Here is a 27,944-nt window from a genome sequence, read left to right as displayed (position 1 = left end):
CACAAAGGGAACATGGGGGATTGGAGGCAGGAAGAAAGATAAAGGGGATGGCTGATCTAGAGACTGTGGTGCCTCTTAGCTGTGGGAGACAGAAAGGGGCTGAGATTTCCTACTTTCCTGGCAGGACTGTACTGGTCAGAGAAGGGAGCTGGGGTATGCTGAAGGGTAAGGAGCAAGGTCAGTGTGTGTGTGTGGGGGGGTGAGGGGTGGGGGGTGGGGGGAGGTTGTGCGGCTGGGCATTACAGTGAGCTCCAGCAGGGGAAGGTGGGGATTGGGGATTTGGGACCCAGCAGCACCCAAGAAGATGGGCCATGTGTGATAATAAAGCTCCTTTGAGGCTTTCTTATTAAAAGCATCCCGGGCGCCTGGGTGGCTCAGTTGGTTAAGTGACTGCCTTCGGCTCAGGTCATGATCCTGGAGTCCCTGGATCGAGTCCCGCATCGGGCTCCCTGCTCGGCAGTGAGTCTGTTTCTCTCTCTGACCCTCCTCCCTCTCATGTGCTCTCTCTCATTCTCTCTCTCTCTCTCAAATATAAATAAATAAATAAATAAATAAATAAATAAATAAATAAATAAATAAATAAATAAATAAATGCATCCCAAATCCTCTCCCTGGCGATGCAGGGATTTGGGGCTGACAGACAACCACACTCCCAGCCCCTTCTCAACCACACTTCAGAAACAGTTCAAAGTTACACCAAGAATAGCCTGTGTTACCTGAGGGTAGGATTAGCCCCAAGTACTACAGGGCTGGAAGGCACCCCTTTACACAACTGCTCTGCCCGCCATTTGCAAATGTCATGTTCATCAAACATCTGCTGAATGAAAACCCCTAGACATGCTGGTCACTCCCACAGCGGCCCAGGCCCCCGCAGCCCTCCTGTTGAACTGGGGGCCTGCCACATCCGACAGGGTGGGAGCTCACCTACGTGGCAGACTCAACACCCAAGGGGGCTCACTCTCACCAAAGGCATTACCTGGGCTAACAGGGCTATGGGCAGGGTACCAACCACTTCAGGAATGACAGACTTAGGCCCAGGAGGGTCCTGTGGATCCTAACCCAGTCTGTGTATCAGAACCATCGACAGATTCTATTTTTAACACAGATCCCTGGGCCAGCTACAGACTACTGAATCAGAATTCCTGGGGATGGAACCTGGAAATCCATGTTTGCAAATGTCCAGTAGGTAGTTTTGATGTCTTCTCCTGCTTAAGAGCCATAACTTGGCCCAAGCTGCTCATTTCATAGATAGTGAGACTATCCCAGGGAGGGGTGGGAAAAATGCATTGTCCAAGGTTACACAGACAATCACTGTTTCCCTGGACAGCTCTGACAATACTGATGGTAAAGATAAGGTGATGATGATGGCAGCCTCTAACCATTTATTGGTGCCACTCTAAGCCCTGCACATGTATTAACTAACTGAATTCTCACAACCGCTCTATGAAATAGGTACTGTTATTCCTGTTTTTTTCCAGGAGAGGAAACTGTGGCTCAGAGAGGTTAATTCACTTGCCCAAGGTCACACAACTAGGAAATGGAGTCAAAGCCCTATGTTCCTATCCAACTGGCAAACCTGCCTCAAATCACCAGGACCCTGACTCAGGGGTTTTGCTCCTCTCCAGTCCGTGGGTTGAGCTGCAGGGTCTGGGATGTTTCTGGGGAATGGTCTCAGCTCAGCTTTGCATCCTGACCTCTGGAGCCTGGGGGAGCCCAGAAGGTATATCTCATTTGCCAAGGGACCTGCTTTTGCATGTATACCCTGGTCTGGGCATGGTTTATGTCTGTGGAGTTCAAGGTCCTTCAGATAAAGCCATGCTGTGGGTAGCAAGAAGGACCCACTGCTGGATGTGGGCAATAACAGGAGATACAGCTTTTCCCAGTCCAGCCAGACCCCTGTGACACCCTCTTAGACTCTGGTTAGTGTCAGAGTCACCTGGGGTATCTGGGATTTTGTCCTCCTTGGTTTGGGGAAGGTAAGTAACTACATTGGCTTTGCTTTTAATGCAGGGAAGAGGGATGTAATGGACAAAGGCTGAGCAGTGTCAAAAGAAGAATGTCACAGCCTCCTTCTGATGTGGTTTTGGAATATAGGTGAGGTTTGGTGGGGTGGGGTCTGGAACCAACAACCAAGAAAGAATTCTTGAGACATCTTTGGTGCAAAAAGGTGGTTTTAGGGATGCCTGGGTGGCTCAGTTGGTTAAGCGTCTGCCTTTGGCTCAGGTCATGATCCCGTCGCCCTAGGATCGAGCCCCACATTGGGCTCCTTGCTCAGCAGGGGAGCTTGCTTCTTCCTCTCCCTCTCCCTCTGCTGCTCCCCTTGCTTGTGTTCTCTCTCTCTGACAAATAAAATCTTTTTTTAAAAAGTGGTTTTATTAGGGGCCCCTGGGTGGCTTGGTTGGTTAAGCATCTGCCTTCAGCTCAGGTCATGATCCTGGGGTTCTGGAATCAAGTCCTGCTTCAGGCTCCTTGCTCAGCGGGGAGCCTGCTTTTCCTTCTCCTCCCTGCTCATTTTCTCTGTCTCTCTCTCTCAAATAAATAAATAAAATCTTTTTTTTTTTTTAAAAAGGTGGTTTTATTAAAGCACGGGGACAGGACCCATGGGCAGAAAAAGCTGCTATAGGGTCAAGAGGAATGGCTGACTATATACTTTGGAGCTGGGGGAGGTAAGGAAAAAGGGAAGTTTTCAAAAGAACTTTCATATGCTAAGGAGGACCTACGGGATACAGCAGGCCTTGCTATTATCAAACTAAGGTTGTTTTCCCTCTAGTAAGGCATTAACATTAAGACAGTTGGGAGCTTCCTGGAGGAATGTCACACAGATCCCACCCAGGAGTGGGGGGTGGGGAGGGAGGTTGCAGGGTGTCAGCTTGTGCTTTGTCCTCAGCTAGCCTTCTGCTCCCTCATCGCTTCTAATCAATGCACACACACGGAACCCTTCTTTGCCATTCACCTTTACCACTGGAGACCCCCAAAGCACCATCTGGGTCTGTGCCATACCAGGGACGCACAAGGCAGATTACGCAGGAAGTCCTGGCCCGCAGGGGGTTCACAGTTCCAGAGGCAGAGGAAACAGGACATGTGGGCTTTGGAGGTAGGCATGCCTGGGTTTGAACTGCCACTCTGGCTCTTGGCAGGCTTGGACAAGTTACTTCTCTCAAAGTCTCAGTGTGCTTGTCATCACAACACCTACTTCAAAGAGGTACCAAGGGGAAGACAGGAAACTCAGGAGAAGGTAGCTGCGCAAGCAGGTGGGCACCTGGGGACACGCCCTCCCCACCCCACACTAACGGAGACAAAGACCCTGAGTTGTTTAGGTGCCAGCTTTCAAGACAACTATGAGAAGGAAGGAATTCTTCCCCCCGAGTCAGAGTGGTAAGGAGGCTTTCGGGACCCCCCCCCGCCGGCAAAGGACATAGAAGCAGGGCTGCATTATGACTTTTGTTGGCCCTACCTTCATAAAAAAATATATTTAAAAATGATCTTTTAGGGACGCCTGGGTGGCTCAGTTGGTTAAGCATCTGCCTTCGGCTCAGGTCATGATCTCGGGGTCCTGGGATCGAGTCCTGCTTCAGGCTCCTGGCTCCGCGGAGAGTCTGCTTCTCTCTCTCCTCCCCCCACCAGCTCGTATTCTCTCCGGTATCTCTCTCTCAAATAAATAAATAAAATCTTTAAAAAAAAAAAAAAAGATCTTTTACAATTGCATTTGTATAAAAATGAATATAACCCAGGCTAAATTCATTATTATATTCATTTTTGTCTTCTGATTTTAAGAGAAATGAAAATTACAATACTTCTGTGAGCTGTAGGCACTGTGTCTAATGAAGAAGTCAGCCCTGTACGGGGGCATCTTGGGTGCTGGGTGCTGGATGCTGGGACCAGGTCTTTTCCCTCCAAACCTGCTTCCTCCCACCCCACCCACTGCCCCCACCTCTGTCTCAGCGCCCACGCTCTTCCCAGCATGATCTCCTAGGCTTGGCCCATGCTGTTGCCCCCCGTGACAGAGATTTCATTGACCTTTGGCAAAATCTACCCCCTGAGCAACTCTGGCACCCAAGAATCTGCCCCCTCCCATACGACTCCTCTAGGATGCACCAGCTTTGTGATCTGCCAGCAGTGAAATGTGGGGAACTTTATGAGAACTTTTCGAATAGTTTCAGGAACTTGCTGGGCAGCTCTCCTTGGGTACTGTCACCCTCTCCTACACCCGTGTAACTCAGGCATGGGTCCTTCCTGGCAGCACAGGCAGATGGCCTTGGTCTTCTCTCCAAGGAGCTCATGGCATCTTGTTCATTTTGCACCCTCTTCCCCACTCCATCCCCAGCTGGGAGCCTGGTACACAGTAGGTCCTCAATACAAAGTTGCAGAATTGAATTAAAACTTAAATAACCCCAACTCTGCATGTCCCTAACAGCATTATCAGTTACTTGCTGCAAAACAACATCCAGATGCATTTCTGGGCAACTGCTATTTCAGGAACAGTGTTATTTGGGGAGCCGAGCCGTGCTGGCTGGGTACGGAGCAGGCCGAGGGCCTCTGCCATGGTGGCTCCCTTCCTCCCTCTCCTAATCATTTGCTTGGCCATCGGGAGGATTGGACAACAGCAATTATCCTCACATGGTCTATTCCCAGAATTCAAAGTTATTGGGGGAGAAAATGCAATTGTGCTTTTATCCAGTCATTAAAAAAACAAAACAAAACAGGAGCTGTGGATTTCAAACTGCCTTTCAGATTTGATGAAAAGAAAAACAAACTTGAGTATTAGCCCTAAATTGTGCTGACAACACACTTCCGGGTCTCTTTGTCCTCCTCCCTGTTCCCTTCAGAAGTTTTCAACAATTCCTATTGATCCCTGCCTGGTTCTCATGCCTGGGGAGAGCATGTCTGTGGAGCAGGGAACTGATCTGCCAGCCTGAGAGGCCCCGGGAAGGGGAGGGTGCGGGGGAGGGGGGGAGTGACGACCCTGCTCCCCCAGCCCAGAGGAGCGACCCTTGCTGGGTCCTCACCGGTGACCGTGATGTAGGAAAGACATTATTAGGGTTCGAAGCCGACGGCCAAGAAGGCATTCTTGAGATGTCTTTGGTGCAAAAAGGTGGTTTTATTAAAGCACGGGGACAGGACCCGTGGGCAGGAAGAGCGGCATCGGGGTCAGGAGAAGTGGCCCATTATATGCTTTCAAGTTGGGAGGGGGTCAGGGATAGCGTAAGTCTCTAAGGAATTTTGGAAGCAAGGTTTTCAGGACCTTGAGGGGGCTAGCTATTGTTGGGGAAAGGTCATTTATTACCGTCTAATAAAACCGGAGTCATGAGACCCTTCAGGTGTATATCAGGGGGCCATATGCTTGGGGGGTGATTGCCAACACGTATCTTGGAGGGTTTAGAGATAAAGGAAGTTTCCAGAGGAATTGTTATACGTTAAAATAGACTTACAGGATCCTGGGGCAGGGGCGCGGGGCGGGGGGGGGGGAGGCGGTCAGTCTAAGACTGCCTTTTGACCTTAGCAAAGTATTAACATTGAGGCAGTTAAGTCCCTAGAGGAATGTCACCCTGTCTGTGTCAAGGACTTGTCAATGGGCTGTAGGTAGTAGGAAATTTAATAGTTTTTCTTCTGCCTTTGTTTCCCACATCAACTGGTGCCGCACCTCCTCCCCCATCACTGAGCCCGCTGCCCACTCGGCCACACCAGACCTTCATCAGCCGGTAGCCCAATCACCTACTATTTCAGGACCTAGAAGTCACAGGAGAGTCGGTATGCCAGACGCCCACACTGTATGATGGGGAAACGAGCTCAGAGAGAGAATGGGCCTTGCCCGGGTCACAGAGCAGATCGGTGGCTGAGAAGCAATTAGAAGCCAGGTCTCCTGGATGGGGAGAAAACACCAGGGAGCTACATTCAGGGGACCCCATTTTTAGGCTAGCACTGCTTGCGTACGGTCTCTTACCACACCCCCACCTGCTCCGGCCACACCTGACATCTTTTAGGCCTCGAGGGGCCATGGTCTCGTTCAACGTTTCAAGCCCATCACTCCGAGAATGAATTAAAGAGTCCTCGGTGTGAGCACCTCACTGTACTCGTACTACCTTAGTTGAAACTACAAGTTCATGTATTTGTTTCCCCACTGGCCTGGGAGGTCTACATGGCTGTCTCTCTGTCTTGCTTCCTGCTGCTTCCCTCTGTGTCGAGAATAGTGTCTGGCACACTATGGCCTATGAACAATCATAGACAAAGAAGTAGTCTCATATGATCCCAGTAACAATCCTATGAGATGCCAACCTCCCCATTCCACAGAAGAGAAAACTGAGGCTCAGAAAAGAGCCCTGTCCATTGTGACCCCTGCCCATTGAGTTGGGAGAGTCAGGATTTGGAGAATCCAAGTCTTCTGACCCCAGGTCAACATTTTCTTTATTACGACCCCCTTCCTGGCATAATAACCAAGCTAAAAAAGCTCCAGTTCGTACCATTTTGGACCTGTGTGTTACAGCTGTGGTGGGCTGGGGAGTAGAGAGGTCACCCCAATAGCACTGGAAGACAGCGTGGGGAGGGGGTAATGAAGGAAGACTTTGCTTATCATTCCTTCTGCTACAAGGAGCACTTGAGGCAGGCAGCCAGCCTGGGAGCCCCAATTCACTCCCAGGTTGAGGCAGGAAGAACAGGGACCCTTCCAGACCAGGGCTCAGCAGGCAGTGCAGGGCAGCTCTGCTCCAGGGAGCACATGCCTGGGAAGTTTGGGCTTTGAACAAAGGGCGTAGCATCTTTTTTTTTAGGATTTTATTTATTGATTTGAGAGACAGAGGGAGAGAGAGAGCATGAGCAGGGGGCGAGCAGCAGAGGGAGAGGGAGAAGCAGACTCCCCGCTGAGCAGGGAGCCCAACGTGGGGCTCCATCCCAGGACCCTGGGATCATGACCTTAGCCGAAGGCAGATGCTCAACCGACTGAGCCATCCAGGCAACCCCGGTGCAGCATCTTGATTAAGAGGTAAATACTCAGTAGGAGGCGAAAATTAAGTATACTGACAACAACAAGCATTGGCGAGGATAATGGAGTGACTAGAACTCTCACACATGGCTGGTGTGACTACTGATCCATTTAGCCACTTTGTAAAACCGGCAGCATCCAACTAAAGCTCAACATACTAATATGGTATGACCCAGCAATTCAAATCCTGGGTAGAGCCCAACATAAGTGACTGCTTGTTTCCACCAAAAAGCATGTACAAAAGCATTTATAACCCTCAAATACTCCTGATGGGAACGTAAAATGGTGTAGCCACTGTGCAAAACAGTCTGGCAGCTCCTCAGAAGTTTATACACAGACTTACCATGTGATCCGGCAAGTCTCCTCCTAGACAGATACCCAAGAGAAATGAAAACCCACGTCCACCCAAAAACGTGCCCATGAATGTTCATAGCAGCATTATTCAGAATAGCCCAAAAATAAAAAATAAAAAGTAGACACAATCCAAATGTCCATCAACTGCTAAAAGGATAAATAAAATATGGTCTACTCACACGATGGAATATTATTTGGCAGTAGGGGAAATGAGGAACCGGTACATGCCACCGTGTGGATGATCGGCGAAAAATGAGGCCCAGTGAAAGAAGTCAGTCACAAGAGACCAGATATCATATGATCCCTTTCATATGAAATGTCCAGAATAGGCAAATCTATGTAGGGAAAGAAAGTAGATTAGTGGTTGCCAAGGGATGGCAGGGGAGGGGGAGCTGGAGAGAGTGATTGCTGATGGGTATGGGGTTTGCTTGCAGTTGCCATGAACTGGAAACAAAAATGTCCAACAACAGAATGGTGGGTAAACTTGCAAAGGAGTGAACTACTACTGTTTATGATATAATTATGAGTGCAAAGCAGCAAACCATGAAAGAGTATAGATAGTCTGGTGTGAAATTTTAAAGCAGACAAAACTAATCTAAGACAACAGAAGTCAGAATAGCGGCGACTCTTGGGGGCCGCTGACTGGGAGGGGCCCGAGGGGACCTTGTGGGGTACGGGACGTGCTACCTTGATCTGCAGTGTAGTTACGGGCTGTACCCGTACGTAAAACTCACTGGGATTGTGCCTTCTACTGTATGTAAGGTGTAAGTCCCACCTCAGTGTTTAAAAAGTAATTTAAAAAAAAGACAGAGGCTCAAGTGAAAAGACCAAGGCTCAAGTCCTGGCTGTCAGGCCTTTGTGAGAGTCCCTGTCCCTCGGCGTACCTCGTTCTCCATCCTCCAGACATCGGACCAGATGGTTTCAAAGAATCCAACTGGCACTGACAGTCTGAGATTCTGCGAATTCACATACCTATTTGTCACTGAGTTTGTTGGGAAATTTGGCAAGTGCTTGCCATCAATGTGGTGTGAAGAAAAAGGGGGCTGGCTGGCTGCTGTGGGCTCAGCCTTGTTTCCAAGGAAGGCAAGGTCTTTGGAAAGTGGGTGGGAACACCCCGCCTCCGGGAGGGAATGTCACTTTCAATGTGAATCATCTTAGGCATCCAGCAACTTGCTCTGGGAATAGATACCCTGACTCACTTCTCCCTGACAGGAACAAGACTTGCTACTAAAATTTCAGATTTCAAGAGAACCAGCACAGCCCAAATAGCCTCTCAGAGGCGGAAAAAAAAAAGAAGAAGAAGAAATCAGCCTAGTAACCAACCAGAAATCACAGAGGGGATGGGCGTCTTTGTACTGAAGACCGGACGAGGCCCAAAGGAGGCCGCCGGCTCACATGGCTGCTGGCGCCAGGGCTGGGACGGGGACCCGAGGCTCCTGACCTCGAGTTTTCTTTTTACAACAACCTGCTACTATAGTTTTTAGAGAAATAAATTATGCTCTGTGCTGGTGGGAAGCTTTTTAAACAAAAAGGAAAAGAAAACAGCCAAGATGCATCTTAATTAGAAAGTGCTTGGGAAAAAAATCTTTGAGGGAGGAGGGTGCAGAGAGCACCATGCCATGAATGGTCTGCAGCATAAGAGAGCGAAAATCCAGCAGGCTACTTCAGAGGTGAGCGTTCTGCTCCGATAACTACCCAGCGTGACCTGAGGGACTTTCTGGTCTTTAGGAGGTGGCGGCGAAATCACGGATGTGTCATTCAAGGCCACACGGAGACGCCCCCCCCACGGGACCGCAGCATCTGACCAGCAGCTGCCAGTTCTGCCTGTCCTTCACGTGTGGGGTTAATATTTTCATCCCATTACCCTCCTTGTGCTAAAAAGCCCATCTGCCAGTGACCAGCGCTTCTAATCCATTTCCTCTGCACTTTGACAGGCCCCAGCCTCCGGATGGAGCAGCCACGGCTCCCAAAACATGTGACTCCCCGGAAGGTTTGCTCGCTGCCCTTACGCCTGACCCGTTCTATGCAAGGAATTGCAACATCACCACTTCCGACACAGATGACAGCCCTTTCTCAAAACAAACTCAAAGCCTGGGTCAGGAATGTGCACCACAGCCTGCTAAGAATCAGTGAGCAACATGGCCTGACAATGATTTTCCAAGAACTATGGATGGATACTGGGTGTTTTTGCTTTTCAGAAGAAAAAAAAACCAAACTCATAAAAGCGGATATGGTATTTTCAGCCAGATAAGTCAACGTGTTCTGCTACCCAATAGCAGGGGAGGGGGACTGGGAAGGGTGTACATGCATGCCAGGCAGGGTACTGGGGTGACATAACCCTGCCCCCACCTTCACAGGTGAGTAAACTGAGGTTCAGAGAATTTTGTGACTTGCCCAATTTCATTCAGTTGGTAAGTGCTGAGGATTTGAATCCAGGCGTACCTCTAACATCAAAATGCTGCCTCCCAGAAACGAGCTCAGAGATCTGTGGAAACAACATGGAGTTCTGTGGAAAACTGCAGAAGCAGGTGGTTTTCGCAAACCGTCTCTCTGGCAAAGTGTGCAGTTCCCTAGGCAGCCATGCTGGTAGAGTAACTCTCACCCCCACAGAAAGATCCAGTGAGACTGGGGTGTATGTGTAGGAGACTGTGAGCATTTTGCAGAAGGCACTACTAAGTCACACGCCAAAAAGCAATTGTAAAAGTGACATCTTGGGACCTGGATTTATTCCCTCTTCAACATCATATTTGCTGCGTTTACAAGGCAAAGATGATTTTTCTCTCTGCCAAGGCCGAACATTCCCAGCCTGTGATCTGAAAATCATGCTGTGTTCATTTTGCCTCTTAACTCACCCAAGGCCATAAATCATCCCTGGAAATGGGGATTTGGTTGGCAGTTCTATCGGGGACTCACAAGGCAGGGGCGGAATCCAATTTGGGGCTCTCACAGTCGTCCTGAGCCGGCTAGGCAATGCGAGCATCTCCATGCTCCACAGAGAAGACCCCCGAGCAGCAGATCTGCTGACTGAGCAGGACCCTTGCTCTTACAGGGTTAATCTGCTGACTCTAAATGCACTTTGTGACAGAGGAGGAGGTCAAGGTGGCTGAAGAGAATGAGAGGAAGAGAGCAAAGCAGGATCCAGCCCTTCCCAGCCAAACCTAGGACAAAGGGCTAAGGGAAAACAGGGCAGGCAGAGACTGCAGTGGGCAATTCATTCATTCCAAAATATTTATTGAGAGCCCACTACGTGTTATGTGACAGGCACTGCTTCTTTCCTTGCAATATAATTATTTTCCCAAGTATTTTTTTTAACAAAAAGAATAATAATGGCAGCAGCTTACCGTTAACAAGTATACATGGACGGGAACGTGGAGGCAGGTGCTGCACGTGAACTTTATCCAATCTCCACAACTGCTGGGTGAAGGAGGTATTATCCTCATTGTACAGATGGAGAAAATGAGGTGCAGAGAGATTAGGAAACTTGCCTACAGTCACATGACTCGGAAGTGGCAGAGCCAGGATTCAAACTCAGGCAGCCATGGTTCTCAAAGCCATACTACCCTCGACTCATTGTGCTGACGGCCAAAGGCATGCTTTGCAATCCTGTGTTTTTGGGTTATTGGGCTATGCTGGGAGAAAAGAGGAACATCTGAACCTTTTTTCCAAGCCCTGAATACTCAGCTGATATCCGCTAACTAGTGATGTGTGGAGATGGGTGGCTGCAGACCCTGGCCATGAAGTGCGTGTCCTCCCCAGCTCCCATCAGGGCAGGGGAATAGAAGATGCAGGCTCACCAACCCTGAGACCATCCCTCTGCCCTGTTCCCTTCTCTGTGGCCACCATATGTGGTCACTGGGGGACAGGGCAGCACAGTGGCTTATGGACTGGGTTTTGGAGTTTGACAGCCTTGTAATCAAGTCTCTGCCTGATAACTGTGTGACTAAACAAGTCCTAAAACTCGCCTAGCCCCAGTGTCCTCATCTGTGAAATGGGGATAAAATGGGTGATATATTCCTTACAAGGGCTGTGAGTAGGACACAAGAGAATGTAGCTACAGTGGCTGGTGTGATGCATGTGCAGGAAGCAGGTGGGCTCTTTGCCCCCAAATCATACACCTCCTGATAGTCTGCTACTAAAGCTCTGCAAATTTCTAGTTCTTGGTGGTGATCTGGCCATGACCATAGGCCTGCATTTCAACAATCTGGCCTTGGTCAGTTTAGCTAATCTCAGAGTGGGTGGTGCAAAGAGCAGGGGGCTGGGACTCAGGCCACCAGAGTCCAAGTCCCCAGTCCTGTAATTAATGTGCTGTGTCATCTTGGGCAAGTCCCCTCCCCTCTCTGACCTTGGTCCCCCCCCCCCCCCCGCCCCGCCTGACTCAGATGAAGGAGTGGGATTTGCCTTCAAAGGGCCTCTCTGGTGGCACCCTCCCAGGACTCTGTGCCCATGCTGACTTTCCCTCCTGCTAAGAGAAGATGAAGTTAGCATGGCACACTCTGGCTTCTTGGTGAGGATTAATGCTCGTTAAGTGCTTCAGGGCTGGAAGCTGACACCAGTGCAAGGTGTCACTTACCACCTGCCCGGAAACTCTTATCCTGGCGGGAGGCTGATTTATTCCATGGCCTTGAACCTTAACCTTCCGCTGCCTAAAAATTCCTCTGTAAGCTGCTTAAATGAGGGAGTGAACAGGACACTGCCTGCCGGTGGGCTGCCCACCCACGAGCTCTGCCATGGGCACTCCAGGGCTGGGGAAACAGGGCAGGAGGGGTCAGGGCTTGGAAAGCCCTGGAGCCCTCCGGCGGGTCCCGGGGTCCAGGGGTCTTGGACACGCTCCAGTCAACATGGGCGAGGCCCACACTGTCCTAAGAGCCTTACGTCATCCTCATAGCAGCTGACTTTAAGAATGCCAGACGTGAATATGTGAATATGTGAATATGAGCGCTTCTCATGTCTTAACTCATGTAGTTCTCCAAACAGTCCTGTGAGCAGGCAGTATTGTGGTCCCAACTTTACAGCTGGGACCCCGAGGCCCCGAAAGGTTAGGAAACTTGCCCAGGTTCACACAGCTAAGAAGTGGCACAGCAGCACGCAAATGCAAGCCATCTGGCCCCTGAGTCCATGCTCCTCGGCCGGCTTATTTACTGTCCTCCCAAGTCCCAGCAGCAGCCCTTCCTACAGGTAAGGAAGCTGGCCTTTGTGTACCGAGCCACTGCGCTTTGTGGTACTGCGTCACGGCTGTCTCCTCTCCTCCCCCCGCCGCCGCCCCCGAATGCGTTCTTCAAGTGGCAGACTTGCCCCTGGGACTTACTAGTGATCAGAACGCTGCCATCGAGTGCCCGCTCTGGGCCTGGCTCCAGGCGAGGCCTTTGTCCACCTCCAGTCTGTCACCACGGGCCCCGCCCCACCCCGCAGTCTGAGGCCACACAGCTACGAAGTGGCAACACGGAGGTTCTCCTCAGGCCTGCTTAGATCCAAAGTCCACACTCTGGGGCGCCTGGGTGGCTCAGTTGGTTAAGCGACTGCCTTCGGCTCAGGTCATGATCCTGGAGTCCCGGGATCGAGTCCCGCATCGGGCTCCCTGCTCAGCGGGGAGTCTGCTTCTCCCTCTCCTGCTCCCCCCTCTTGTGCTCTCTCACTCTCTCTCTCTCTCAAATAAATAAATAAAATCTTTAAAAAAAAACAAAAAACAAAACTAAGTCCACACTCTGCCCACCACCTGGCTGGACGCTAACAGGGACATTTGAGCGACGTCTCAGAGGAAGGGGGACGAGGCAGGCATCTGCCATGGCCTGGGCCACAAGGCAAGGAGCAGGCTGTGGCCTTGCTCACAGCCCTGGGCTCTTGGGAACATTTTCTGACAGGGTCTGCTGAGCCAGAGGTTACGAAAAAGGAAGGCACTTTGACTCTGAATTGTTAAGGATACAAAAACTGGCTTGAGATACACCTCACTCGGCAGTCTTGCTCCAGAGTGAGAACGGATTCAAGAAGGGGTGCATGGGCAGCTGGGAAGGGAATTCAATTTGGTGAAATGCCGCACAGACCAGGCTCGGCACCTGATGTTCTCACTGCAAAGCCAGGCACCAGTATGAACTTGCGGCTCTCCCCCGTATGCAGCCCTCTGGGCCCTGCAGGCCCAGGCAGGGGGTTGCAAAAGCCCATGTCCAAACAGCTCAGTCTGGTGGGGCAGGGGGGGCACTGATGTCACCTGGCCTTCCCAGCAGGGCTCAGTTTACAGTGAAGTCACTGAGGATGGCAGCGGCCGGAGCCCAGCCATATGCCACCTAGCAGCCCACATGAGTCTGGAAAAAGAAGGGGGAGGGTGTCAAGCAGCTTAACTCAGGCCAGTTCACCTCCTTCTATCTTCGGGAATAGTCTGGTTTTGAAGCCCCTCATGGATCCACCCCAAACTAGAACCTCCTCCTCTGGGTGCATTCCCATAAGCCTCTATCTCATAAGACACATTTGCAGGTAACCACGGTCATAGCCACTACCTATTAAGCAGGTTCTGTGTGTCAGGCAGGCCCTAGGCTGGGGGTCTGATGTTTTAAATTAGTATCACTGTGCACAAAAACTCAGGCTCCCAGAGAAATGACTTGCCTAAGGTCACACAGCCAGGAAGTGGTACATAAGCATTTGTTGAGTGAAAGAGAAAACCGAGACCAGCTCTCCCTGCCCAGTTCCCCGGGTCCCTGCACATCCTCCCTTCCCAGGGGCCAGCCGCCCACTGCGACCTCTTTCCTGGCTGCAGAGGAAAGATGCTGTCTCACTGCTGGGACTGTTGCAGGCACTGGATGATGGGCACCCAAGGGAGTAGCTGCTCTGGGAGACAGACACCCGGGGACCTCAGGACTTCCCATGGGCTCACCTGGGCAACCGCTGACTGCATGTATTATACTGTAAATCGTAAATCACTCACACATGCTTGGCCCTCTGCGTGTTCATACGTACTCTCACAGCAGTCCAGTATGAAGGACAAATGAGCAGGCGGCCATAGAAGTTAAGTGACTCAGACTTGGCCACACAGATAGCTCAGGACAGAGTGAGGACTTGCACCCAGGTCTTCTGACTCAAGGTCCAAGTTTCTTTCCATCATTCTAGCTGCCCACTTTCTCCATCGGGTCTGGTGATTGCAAAGGGACTGAAGAGTTGAGATGCAAAGGACAGCCCCGAGGAATTTTACACAACGGGACTTGGCTTAGCCCAATCCTACTTACAGTGCTCCCCACGGTGCTCCCTCTGTCCCCGTGGATGGTCTGAGCAACAGCTATGCCCATGCTGTGCAGTTTCATAAATCAGCTCCCCCGACTTCCACCAATTCCCTGAATATTTGCAAACTGTTAGAAGGAGGGGGAAGCCTCTGTGCTTCCATCCCGGATTTACACTAGTAGCCAAAGCTCCAAAGACTGCGGTGAGACCCACACTGGCCCCCTTTCCCCAGGTCTGATGAGGGACGTTGGGGAACGTCTGTGTTCCAAGACAGAGAAGACAGTCAGGCTCCTGGACAGAAATCCACACATTTCATATTTGAGATTAAAGAAACATCTGTCTTCCTCTCTTCTGATTCAGGAGTCCTCCCTAAGAATCTATCCTAAGACAACATTTTATACACAAAGATGACAACTGCTGAATTATTTTTAATAACAAAAAATTGGAAACAACTTCTGTCCAACATTAGCAGGATGGTTAAATGAATTATGGCACATCCATGCAATAACTGCAACCATTAAAAACATTCTTTATGACAAAATTTGAGTAAGTTAGGGAAACACTTATGATGTAACATTAAGCCAGAGAGAGAGAGAGAGAGAGGACATAAAATTATATATCGAGGGGAAAAAAGCAGAGAAGATTGGAAGGAAATGAACAAGATTCAACAGAGGCTGCATCTATGTGGCAGAATGAGTTATTTTTTGTCTGTTTTCCACTTTTTTCTTTTCTCCTATGTTCCTATGATAATCAGAAAAATGAAAGAAGCTACCCAAATTCTCTCTCTCATACACACACACACACACACACACACACACACACACACACACCCAAGGGGAGTGAGTTATCTGAACATCCAGAAAGGATGTGATGCTGACTGGTTAGAGGGAGGAAGGCAGGTCCCGTGTCCCTCTTCCCATAACAGAAGCACTTCCCACAAGACCATACATGTGGGGGCCATCCCTTTAAATCTGCCTTGAAGATTTTCCTGGGAATTTTCATCTGGCTTGGTTCTTTGGTTCTGGACCTCAGGAGCCCGTGTCTCTAAGGAGTGAGGAACATAGTGGGTGAATTTCTGTCTCCAGCCCCGGACAGCTCCTGTCTCTCAAGGAGGAAGCAAGCCAGGCCGCCTCCAGCATCTTTTCTGGAGAAAGGCCTGCAGAGAGGAGAGCTGGCGACTCGGGAGGGTGTTAAATTTGGAATGTGAGGCCGTGCCCACAATAAGGCACTCTGCAGACTCTCCAGCTGAGGGAGGCTTTCGAGTTAGGAGAACCCGTGGCTGGAAAGGGAAGAGACACGAGCAAGTGAGGCGGCAGGTCACACAGGAGCTGCAGACACGTGGCAGCACCCGTGGAGCTCCCTGATGAGCGACAGTTCTGTCCATCCACCAGCTGAGCATGCAAGACGCATCCACAGGACCCTAAAGGCGGCGCACGCGCCCACCTCATCAGAAACGTGTTCCGTTTCTCCACGAACTCACCCGAGATCGTCTAAGAGCTATGCTTGGGGGAGTGGATTTAAACCCAGTCCTCTGTGTCCTTCAGAACTCCAAACCTGCTCCTTGGAAACAGGTCTCTGTTCCTCACCATCCCCAGTCACATGTCCAAGTGTGTTTGCTCTCAAACACAGATGCTAAGTGCGTACAAAGAGTGTAAAGTGAGAGGGAAGCGTGTTGGCTTCCCCAACTCTAGAAGGCTCAGAAGCCTCAACAGCCCAGAGGAACTCAGACTCGGGAGCCCCCCGGGTATGGGGAAATAGGGACACAACTCAGTGGCGGGGGGCGGGGGGGAGGAGAAGAGCCAAAACTGAATTCCACTCAGCCACCAGAGGGGCAGCGGGTCTCCCCAACACCAACTCACCAAACATGTTGCCCTCATAGCCGTCTTTTGTGAGCGGCCGGAGCTCGTTTTTCCCCATTGCATAAAGCTTGTAGCTCCGCCAGGCGAACTGCATCATCTGCAAGAGAAAGGAGGAAACAGAACCTGAGCATGGCAATTCCCAACCACGTGCACTGGCCACCTGGCTTTGCCCTCTGCAACAGGATTGGAAACCACATTTAAAAAATAGTCTTCCAAACTGAGGAAGACGACTTCCTCTCACATAGTTCTATTCATGGTGACGACCCCACGAGCCCAGAGTCTAACCACAGAGGCCTGAGAGAAGACACAGAAAGCACTAAATATATTCTAGCCATCCTTCAGTGCCAAAGTGAAAAGCCACCTCTTCCATGAAGCCTTCCTGCTTTGCTCTGGCCTGAAGTGGTCTTCTAAAAGGAAGGAAACACCTCACTGAATGATGCCTGGTATAATCTAATAAAGCAATCCCCTGGGCTAGGGATTATTGGCTCCGTTCTGCAGATGAGGAGACAAGGCAGAGACATGAGGTAATCTGTCCAAGGTTACCCAGAGTCCGTGAGAGTGCTGGGAACTGAACCCATGCCCTGTGGCTCCGAAACCTTAAGTCTGTCCCCAAAGCCTCTGTTCTGTCCCATAAAGTCACCACAAGTCTCTCCAAACTTTTCCGACACTCGGCTTGACCTACCCTGGCCATCCCAGCTTCCCTAGCACCCCATCTGCTCACTTATCAGTTTTTGTTTCCCACGCTGTGAACCATAAGCTCCTCAAAGCCAGAAACTATGCCTGCCTCAGTTTCCCCCACAGCGTCCAGCACAGGGCTTGGCACATGTAGGCAGCAATGAGTATTTATCAACTTTGCGCATCAGTCCGTGCACGAGTGCTTACTACATACACTAAGGCAACTATGTCAGTCCCTAGGGAACATCACGCAGGCACCTTGGTCCCCCAATTGCACTTAGCCTGGAGGCCAGAGGAATGCAAGCTGACACGTGAGCTCAGCCCTGCTCCCCCGGCCCCCGGGCTCACCTCTCTACGGTGCTGCCTTGTCGCCTCTGCCTGGCAGGCTTTTTGGGTGACAGCAGGGCAGGCAGCTGAGGCACAGCTGGGGGCCCGGTGCCCGGGGAGGCAGCTGGCGTCCGGCAAAGAACTCAGGCTTCGCGGCCAGAGCCGTCTGTGTTCTCATCTCACCTCTGCTTTGACCTTGGCAAGTGATTAAATGTCTCTGAGCCTCAGTGGACTTCTCTTTGAAATGGGAATAATAGGGGCTGTTTTGCTGAAAGGTTTAGCTCCCAGTCCTGAAAAGTTTACATGAAAGAAAGTAGCTGGAAACGCTCAGTTTCTGACCTGCCACAGTACGTGACTGAAAAGCACTAGTCCTCTGCCCTCCTCAGCCTCTAAAATCCCCGTCTAGTCCCCCAAGCCACAGCCACCACCCTTCCTTCCATCCATCCTTGGGTTCTCAAACTTTGTGGGCATCAGAATCACCTGGAGAGCTTACTGAATCAGACTGTCAGCCCCATCCTTGAATTTCTGATTCAGCAGGTCTGGGGTGGGCCCAAGAACATGCCTTTCTAACGAGTTCCCACATGATGCTGCTGGTCCACAGGCCACCCCTGAGAACCACGGATCTGGTACACGTGTTTATTTCTATTTCTCACCTCACCTCCAGACACTGTCTGGCACCCTTCTACTTTTCTCCTTCTATCTCCTGGCCTGTCTTCCATGCCTCTTCCCCCTCCTTCTGAACATCTCCACCCTCATCCTCCATGTTCTGCCGTTCCGGGCGCCAAGGCTTAGGAGCAGTCTCTTCCAGGCACATCTGGACCATAACTTCTGCTGTGCTTGCCACTGCGGCCCAAATACACAGGCCAGGAGGGTAGATGTGACAAATCTACGGCCCACGCCCCCCATAAAATGGCAGAGTGATCCAGCAGCACCTCTCCACTTCACAGATGTTCAAACTGAGGCTCAGACGTGGAAGTGATCAGGACAGCACAGCCAGCAGGGCTGGAACCAGGCTCTTTCAACTCCCAGGCCGGCTGACCCTACCCTCATGCTCGGCCTGATATGTGGCTTCCCATGTGACACACATGCAAATGTCATGGTAACACATGCCAAGCACTTGGCACGGGCTTTGAGTCCTGGTTCCTTTCCTCTGTTATTTTCTACTTATCCTGAATTGGCAGTAACAGAAACTAATTGCCGGGTATGAGTGCTTAAGGGAGACTGGCCTCCTCCCTCAGTCTCTCTTATCTGGAGACTCCCTCAGTTAAGTCAATATGAGTTGAGGTTGGGGGGGGGAGAACAGCAGGAGGCTGGTAAAACATAAATGACAGCAGGAAAGCAGCAGGAGAGGTCTGGAGAGGGGAGGACGGCACCCTCCCCTCCAAACTCCTCCTGCTTAAGAGAAAGAGAGAGAGAAGTGGGTGTATCTGAGTAATTAGGAGAATCGTAGGTATCTACATGTTCCCAGAGGAGCTCCCACTGCAGGGACGTAGAGACGTTTGGAACGGGGCCCGTTACCTCAGTCATCCACATCAGTGGAGGGGAACGAAGGCACCAATAATCCCTCTGCCACCTGGGACTGGATTCAGAAGGCAGCCAGAGCGGCTCTCAAACCGCCCCCACCCCACACTCGTGTCTCCTATCTCGGGTCACAAGTGGCTCAACCTGGGCACTGGATGAGCAGGGGACAGGAAAAGACCCCCAGCCAGGCAGTCCTTACTTCTCTTCCTAAAGCACCCTAAGCAAGCACCGACCCGGTGTCCTGTCCTGTGTCAGCTACAGTTTGGGCTAGAGCCCCAGTGGGAATGCTACTCTGGCCCCACCTTCTACCTCCTTGCCCACTGCTTGTCTTCCTTCAGATCCCAGTTGAAACAGCACTTTTGCAGGAGGCCACCTCCCCAGCCATGCCTAAGTCAGGCCCCTACTCCTTCCCCACATTCCTGATGCCATGGCCCACAGCAGCCTGCAGTCAAACTTTTATACAGTTGCCCCCTCCGCCCAGCCCCTAGTCATTGCGGCACGTCTTGCAACTCATCCAGGGACTGGCACATACTAGGTGCTCACTAAATATTTGCTGAATGGCTGTAAGAACAAGAAAATGGCTGTAGAGTTTAACACATGGTTGGCAGACTGGTAGACCACACACGTCCTCGGTAGGATAGGTAATGGGTCAGAGGGGAGGGGCTTCTGGGCAACAGGGGCACTAAGAAGAGGGCAAGTGTGTGTCTCAAGTGGGTACCCAAGCGTCCTGATGGACACAGAGGACTGGGAGGGGCACAGGAAGAGACTGAACCACAGAAAAGCTATCTCACTCTGGAGCTGGCGATACGTGCCTTAGGTGACCCCTGGACTGGGCTTTAGAGGTGGACAGACCCTCACTTCATCCAGACTACCTCCTGCCCCATGCAAGTTCCTTAATAAAAGATTAAGTAATGCTTCTTTGAACACCCCCAGTGATGGGGTGCTCACCACCTTACCCGGCAGCCCATTTCACTACAGTTTCACAAAATTCTTCCTTAATCGGTCCAAATCTGTTTTCCCCTATGGGCCCTGGAGAAGACAGTTCACACTGCCTTCATACCAGAGACCTTCAGACAGGAGGAGCCAACTCTCCAGTCACCTTAGGCTGTCTATTGGCCCACTGAGCAGCCCAGCTCCTTCAACAGTTCCCCTCCTGGCAGATCTCTGAATTCCCTGAAACTGCAGACCCACACATCATCATGTTTTTCCGGGGTGCCCCAAGACTTTGTTGCCCATTTGTTATGGTTGGCTATACTTTTGTTAATGAGCAGAAACCAAAGTGCAGACTCTCCCTGGTTACATCTGGACCAGATCCTGTGGGCGTAGACTTGCCGTTTGTCCCTAGTAATTTTATCCTGTAGGACTCTGCCTACCATTCTGTGCTGTCAGGATCTTTTTGGAACCAGATCTTATAATTCAATGTGCGTGTGTCTGCCTGCTTTGGGTAATCTGCAAACTTGATAGGACAGCCATCTGTGTCTCCTCCCCCCGCCCCCCGGAGTTTTGGACAGAAACACTAAACAGGGGGCCTGAGAACAGTGTTGGGGAAATCGCAGCAGAGGCCTTCCTCCTGGCTGTTGCATTTTTGAGTGTCACCTGTCAGCAAGTAAGGAACCCACCAATCAATACAACCCCCGTGTCTCCATTTTTGTACACGAAGATACTGTGAAGGTCAGGGCTGAAACACAAAAATACTCCCCTACCATAGCTAGTACAGAAAAAAATAAATTGCCGTTTTTTTTTGTTTTTTTTTTTAAGGAAAATCACGGGTTAGACGGGCACGATTTGTTCTTAGAGAACGCATTTTGGCTCCTACGAATCATCATTTTTTGTTCTAAATGCTTGCAAATCACTAACTTAAAAACCTATTAGTGCCTCCTAGGAGGCTATAATCAAAAAGATGGACAATAACTAGTGTTGGCCACAATGGGGAGAAATTGGAACCCTCATACATTGCTGGTGGGAATGAAAATGGTACAGTCGCTCTGGAAAACAGTTTGGCAAAAAAAGTTAAATAAAAAATTCCCATGGGACCCAGCAACTCCACTCCTATGGACCTGTGCAGAAAAGAACTAACAGCTGGCCAGAGACTTCCATCCCTAGAAAGGGCCTGCCTGCAAGGTTGGTCCTTGGCTGGTGTCTGGGAAGGAGGATTTCACGAGTGTCCCCACCATCCTCTAACTGGTGAGGGTGGTTTCCTGTACAATCTATGATGCTGAGTACCTACCTGCTCTCCTTCTGGGAGTGTAGGATTTTGGTATGTGCTAAAATGGTACCCATGTGACCAGCCCCCAATAAAAACCTCCGGCACTGAATCTCTAATGAGTTTCCCTGATAAATAACACCTCACACGTGTTGTCACGATTCAGTGCTGGAAGAATTCGGCGTACCCTGTGTGATCCCGCTGGGAGAGGACTCTTGGAAGCTGGCCTCATTTCCTCTGGGCTTCCCTGCATGCCCTTTTTCCCTCAGATTTTTCTCCGTGTCCTTTCCCTACAGTATAAATCACAGCTGGGAGTAGGACTAAGTGCTGAATCTTGTGAGCCCTCCTGGTGAATCACTGAACCTAGGGGTCCCCTGACACATCTCCTAGAAAATAAAAAACATAAGTCCACACAAAAACTTGTACACACATATGCATAGCAATACTATTTGTAATAGCGGAAAAGTGAAAAACAACCCAAATGTCCATTGACTGATAAATGCATCAACAAAATGTAGAATATATATGCATGCAATGGAATAGTACTCAGCCATAAAAAGAAATGAACTACTACCACATGCTACAGCAGGGAGGAACCTCGAAAGCCAGACACAAAAGGTCACACAGTGTAGGATCCCATTTCTATGCAATGTCCCGAACAGGCAAATTCATGCAGACGGAAAGTAAGTTAGTGATCACCAGGGACTGGGGAAAAGAAGACATGGGGAATGACTGCTAGTGGGAATGAGGCCTTTTTGGGATGATGAAAATGTTCTATAATTGATGTTGAGGATTGCACAGCTCTGTGAATATAGTAAAAGCCACTGAATTTTACACTTTCAAAAAAGGTGAGTTTTATGGTACATGAACTATATCTCAATAAAGTTATTTATATATATTTTTAAAAATATATACATCTTTTAAAAAATATATCAATCTTTTTTTAAGATTTTATTTATTTATTTGAGAGAGAGAGAAAGAGAAAGAGAGCATGAGCAAGGGGGAGTGGGAGAGGGAGAAGCAGACTCCCCACTGAGCAGGGAGCCTGATGTGGGGCTCAATCCCAAGACCCTGGGATCATGACCTGAGCCGAAGGCAGACACTTAACTGACTGAGCCACCCAGGTGCCCTAAAGTTAATTATATTTTTAAAAACTATTAGTAGGGACAAATCGATGTCATATGCCACCTGATATGACACATGGAGGGCACTCCTTCATTTCAGTGGTATTCCTGCCAAAAATGCAAACCTAAACTGAATCATGAGGAAGGATCTCCGAGATCAGGAGACCATGTACAACATAACTGACCTTCACTCTTCAAAAACATCAAGGTCATGAAAGAAAAGGAAAGACTGAGGGACTCTTCCAGATCGAAGGAGACTAGAGAGACATGATGAACTAAATGCCACACGTGAACTTGAATATGATCCTGGAGCAGAAATAACAACAACAATTATTATTATTATTATTATTATTATTTTTTTTTAAAGATTTTATTTATTTGACAGAGAGAGACACAGCGAGAGAGGGAACACAAGCAGGGAGAGTGGGAGAGGGAGAAGCAGGCTTCCCGTGGAGCAGGGAGCCCGATGCGGGGCTCGATCCCAGGACTCTGGGATCAGCTCAGGAATCATGACCTGAGCTGAAGGGCAGACGCTTAACGACTGAGCCACCCAGGTGCCCAACAATTATTTTTATGAAGACAACTGTCAAGACAACTGACAAAATTTGAATGGGGTGTAGGAATCAGATGGTAGTATTGCATCAGTGTTAATTTTTTCTTTTAAGGGTCTTACTGTGGTTATGTAGAAAAGTGGCACTAAGTTTTTGGAAATACACAATGAAATATTTAAGGGTGAGGGGCATTACGTTTGCAACTTACTCTCAAATGGTTCAGAAAAGTGTGTGCATGTGTGCGTGTGTGTGTGGCAAGAGAGGAAAAAAGCAAAGGGTAAAATGTTAACATTTGCGGAATCTGGGTAAAAGGTAAATGTGAAACCTTTGTTAGATTTTTGCAACTTTTCTACAAATCTGAAATTATTTTTTAAAAAAAACCCATTGAAGGGGCACCCGGCTGACTCAGTTGGTAGAACATGCAATGTTTGTTCTCAGGGTTGTGAGTTCGAGCCCCACTCTGGGCGTAGAGCCTACTTTTAAAAAAAAGTTAAAAAATCCAATAGGGAACTTTGCTGGAAGTTGATGCCATTTTCACCCACATTTCTATATTACAGGGTTCTGCTTCCCTCCACTTCTATAAATTATGTCAGAACGTGCCTGTTGCCGGTCTCCCCGCAGGTCCTCTCACAGGGACCTTTCCTTCCACAAAGGCCCTGCTGGGCGTTCACAGCCCCCTCTCCAGGCCTGTCCTGCAGGTTCTCCTCAGAAGATAGAGCAAATGAGGAACGAGCAATTTTGGTTTCTCCTTTTATAATTACATTACCATGTTTAAATGAGGTGCCCGTCCTTACTCTGTTCTTCCTGCTACAAAAATAAAGTCCCCTTTTGTGGTTCTGGGCATTTTCCAGAAGTCTCAGCTCAGTCCAGGCCTCAGCCCCCTGCCCATTCTCCCATGTCTGGGCCATTCCTGTCGCTTGAGCTATGTTCTGTGCCCTCTACTTCCCTCTTCTGCATTTGACCTTTACAATAGTTTTAAAAATAAAGTAGATCTCTCTCTTTTAATGTATCTAACATATAGATGCTCATTGTAGAAAAGCAGAAAGAAAACCACCACCCATTATTCAAATACTATAACCACTATTCCTATTTTGGTGTCTTTCTTTCTACTCTTTTCCCATTCATCTTTGCTTCTTCCCGGGATGTTGACATAAACGTTTTCCATTTTATTACAAAGGCTTTGTAAACAGCATTTTCAAGAGCTATACAATAGCCTAGCACATAGGTTCAGCATCATTTACTTAACCTTCCTCCCATACAATCTGACATTTCAGTGATTTCTACTTTGTAGCTATTGTAAATAATGCCATAATGAACATCTCTGTGCACACTCCTTTTTCCGCACTTCAAACAAGTTATTTAGGCCAGGGGCACCTGGGTGGCTCAGTCGTTAAGCATCTGCCTTCGGCTCGGGTCATGGTCCCAGGGTCCTGGGATCGAGCCCCGCATCGGGCTCCCCTGCTCCACGGGAAGCCTGCTTCTCCCTCTCCCACTCCCCCTGCTTGTGTTCCCTCTCTCGCTGTGTCTCTCTCTGTCAAATAAATAAATAAAATCTTTAAAAAAAAAAAAAAGTTATTTAGGCCAGAGCCTCCAAGAAATTGCTGGGAAAAAATTAGAAGTTATTAATATGTATGTTCCCTTTTAAAGAGTAAATCCAGACAGCTTGTTTTGCCCATCAGTATGCAAAACTTGGTGAATGGAAAAATATATAACAAGCTTGTTATACAATACAGTAATGTAGTTCACTTGGGGAGATAAAATTAATAGTAGTCATTTATATTTGTGTAGCTCTTTGCACACTTTATCTCATTTGATTTGGGTAGTTCAGTGGTCTTGACAGGATAAGTATTATTCTCATTTAGAAATAATCATGCAAGAGCTCAATAAAGTATGAGATGTAAAGTATTAAATAGATGATAAAAACTGTTCCCAAGTGCATAGTGATATACGAAATGCTATTTGTATAATATTAAGTGAAAAAGCAGGGCACCAAATTATATAGTGTGAAACTTACTAGACTATGTATGAGTATTTTATTTATTTATTTATTTTTAAGAGATTTTATTTATTTATTTATTTATTTATTTGACACAGAGGGAGAGATAGTGAGAGTGGGAACACAAGCAGGGGGAGTGGGAGAGGGAGAAGCAGGCTTCCCGCCGAGCAAGGAGCCCGATGTGGGGCTCGATCCCAGGACCCCGGGATCATGACCTGAGCTGAAGGCAGACGCTCAACGACTGAGCCACCCAGGTGCCCCCCGTGTATGAGTATTTTAAAGAAGAAGAAGAAGAAAAAAAAAGAACGACGGGAAGGAAATACATCAAAATGCTGACAGTGATTATCTCTGATAGTAAGACATTTAGTGGTTGTTATTTTTTCCTTTTAATTGACTTATATTTTCTGGATTTTCTATAATGGGTATCTAAAAATACCTGCAATGTGAAAATTAAAGGTTGGTAGAATGAAAAGCATAAGGAGAAAATGATATGGTGCTACTCCTAAGTCAGAAGGGAGAGTGCTTGGGTGGTTGGCCATGGAGTGGATAGGATGGAGCCAGGTCTGACAAAAGAGAGGAAGGCCTTTTATAGCTGGGAGTCAGAGAGAAGGCCAACCAGCAAGAAAAACAACATAAACAGAAGCACAGAGCCAGAATCTCAGAGTCAAACGGAATCTGAGTGTCAAAGACATTCTCTATTCCTAAAGCCACATTTTACAAGAACTAGGTGAGGCTCAGACTGGGGAAGTGATTTGCCGTGGCCAGGACACAGAAGTTAACAGCACAGAGATGGTCCTGTCTCCAAGAACGTGGGCCAGGACAGTGATGCAGCTGACTGGAGCAGGGGTAGCCTGAGCCATGGCAAGAGGGATTTGGGATGGACTCAAGAACATGACTACAAGAATCAAAGAGACATGAGAACCAAATACCAAGAGAAATTATACCTCTGCCCCCACTGGGTTCCAGAAATACACAACAGGCAGTCATTGTTGGCGTGTGCATGCGTGCGTGTCCGTGCTGGAGACAGAAGGCAGCTCTAGATGGTCTCTAGAAGCCCCTCCTTCCAGCAGTCTGTGATTTATAGATTCAAAGAACACCTAACAATAGACCACAAAGCCTTCCTTTTGCTGAGCCCTGCAAAGGTAGAAAACAAAGCTGCAATGATAGAGAGGCATGGGCGAGCAAATGGGAGCTGAATCCTAAGACATCCCTTCAGTTTCTTCTCAGACAAAAGACGTTCTTGTCCGCCTGAACAAATTACAAGGACACGAAATATTAAAATGAAAAATATTTACTTGTCTGAGGTAGACATTATTATCTTGTTTAAGATGTTCTTTCTACCTGTCTCAGAGCTCTAGAATTCTCTCCTGAGAAAAGCTACTGGAATCCACCGCATGGCCCAGGCACGGATGCCCAGCCTGGCTCAAAGGTTCCAGAACAACGGAACCAAGAGAGAAAGGATGCATTCGAGGAGGGGAGGAAATGGAACTAACTGGCAGCCTGCCTCTAGACTGGAAAACTAAGAGACAGTTTGTGTTGGAAAGTTCTTTGGGGGCAACTGGGGAGGAAGGAGTAATCACTGAAATGGTGCAACATTCCTATTTGTCAAGAAAACCCACACACAGACAGGATCAGGCCTGGCAGTGACCCGGAACCATTGTCACAACTTCTCAAAGCTGCCAAGATGGGAAATGGATTTTCCCAGTCATTAGGGACAAGTGCTCACACCATGACTCTCAGCCTTCTTGGCGTCTCCCAGCAGTGACACTTGGGCCCATCTGCAGGGGCTGAGAGGGAAACGATTTTGGTCTCTGATGATCTTGGGATCTAATGACCACACAGATAGAGATGAGAATGTTGGGTTGATTTTCTTTTCCGTCCCCTTCAGCACAGTTCAGGGAGACAGCTGACAGCTTGGTCCCTAAAAACCATCTGTATTAGATTCCTCAATCTACCTCCATCTATCAGCGCCTCACAGCATGATCTGACTGGTGACCGCTAATGAGACACCCTTGAATACACATAGTCCCTGATCTAGTTCAGAAGCTGGACACAGGTGGGATTTGGTTGTGCTGAGGGGTGGAGCGGTGGAGGGGTGGGGTGGAGAGTAGAAGGGGGAGGTGCTGCCCCTAACCCTTTCACTTTTGGGTTTGCTTGAGATATTGAAAGGCAAATGTAGGAAATAAAAATGTGATATCACTCCCTACCTATCCAAGGTCCAGACAGCTCTCCCACATCCTGCCCATGGGGTTGCAGACTCGAGCAGTCTCAGAAATATTCCCTCATCTGTAGCTGTTCTAGAGCACCACGGTTGAGAGTTTGGGCCCTGGAGATAGACCCTTGCTGCTCAAAGTGTGGTCCAGGGACTAGAAGCTGGGCATACCCAGTGAGCATGTTAGGAATGTAGCATCCTGGGCCCCATCCCAGACCTGCTGAATCAGACCCAGCATTTTAACAAGACCCTCAAGGGATCCGGTTGCACATTAAATTTTGAGAAGCTGCTATAGGGCTCTGTCACCTACTGGCTGTGGGGCCTTGAGTGAGTGACTTAACCTCTCTGAGCCTCAGTTTCCTCATCTGTAAAATAAGGACAGGAATATAATCCTTATAATAATCCTGAGAGTAAATAAGATAATCTATGAAAAGTGTTTTAGCACAGCAGCTGGTACATAATATGTGCTCAATAAAAAGCAGCCATAGGATCTTCACTACCCTATTAATTTACCGACTAAGTATCCCTCCATTCTTTTCTCCCCACACCACCACGCTAATCTGGAGCACTCCCATCTCTCATGGGACTCCTGCAGCAGCCTCCTAACTGGCCTACAGCTGGGCCCCTCTCCCGCCTCCTACACTGTTGTCTACACTGTAGCCAGGGTGATTATTCGAAATGCAAATGTACTCAGACCTCTACTCCACCCCCAACACACACTTAAACACTTCTTTCGGGTATAAAGATCAAACTCATCAAGCTCATCAAGCCCTGCAGATTTCCACGCACTCATGCCTCCAGCCTCAGTTTATCCTCCCTGTCTCTGCCTTAACCATGCCAGCTTTCCTTTTCAGTTCCTCAAAGAACCACGCCTCTTCCTGCCACAGGGCCTTTGCACATGATAGCACCTGTCCTTGGACCACTGCCCTCTCTTCTTTTTGCC

At 49.0% G+C, this 27,944-nt stretch overlaps 1 protein-coding gene across 2 annotated transcripts in view; it reads right to left on the bottom strand.

Moving 5' to 3' along the window:
• Nucleotides 1-27,944, bottom strand: part of MAN1C1 (mannosidase alpha class 1C member 1) — a 144,030-nt gene that overhangs the window by 74,765 nt on the left and 41,321 nt on the right. For both annotated transcript variants that reach the window (XM_081817777.1, XM_081817778.1), the window contains exon 2: nucleotides 16,393-16,489. In XM_081817777.1, coding sequence (XP_081673903.1) covers nucleotides 16,393-16,489 — 97 coding nt within the window. The remainder of the gene's footprint in view (nucleotides 1-16,392; nucleotides 16,490-27,944) is intronic.

This window comes from Leptonychotes weddellii, chromosome 4, assembly GCF_054177405.1.
Source record: "Leptonychotes weddellii isolate Sample4059 chromosome 4, ASM5417740v2, whole genome shotgun sequence".
In the NCBI taxonomy this organism is placed as follows: Eukaryota; Metazoa; Chordata; class Mammalia; order Carnivora; family Phocidae; genus Leptonychotes; species Leptonychotes weddellii.
Note: the sequence above shows the minus strand (reverse complement) of the source record. Positions and strands in the feature narration are given on the sequence as shown.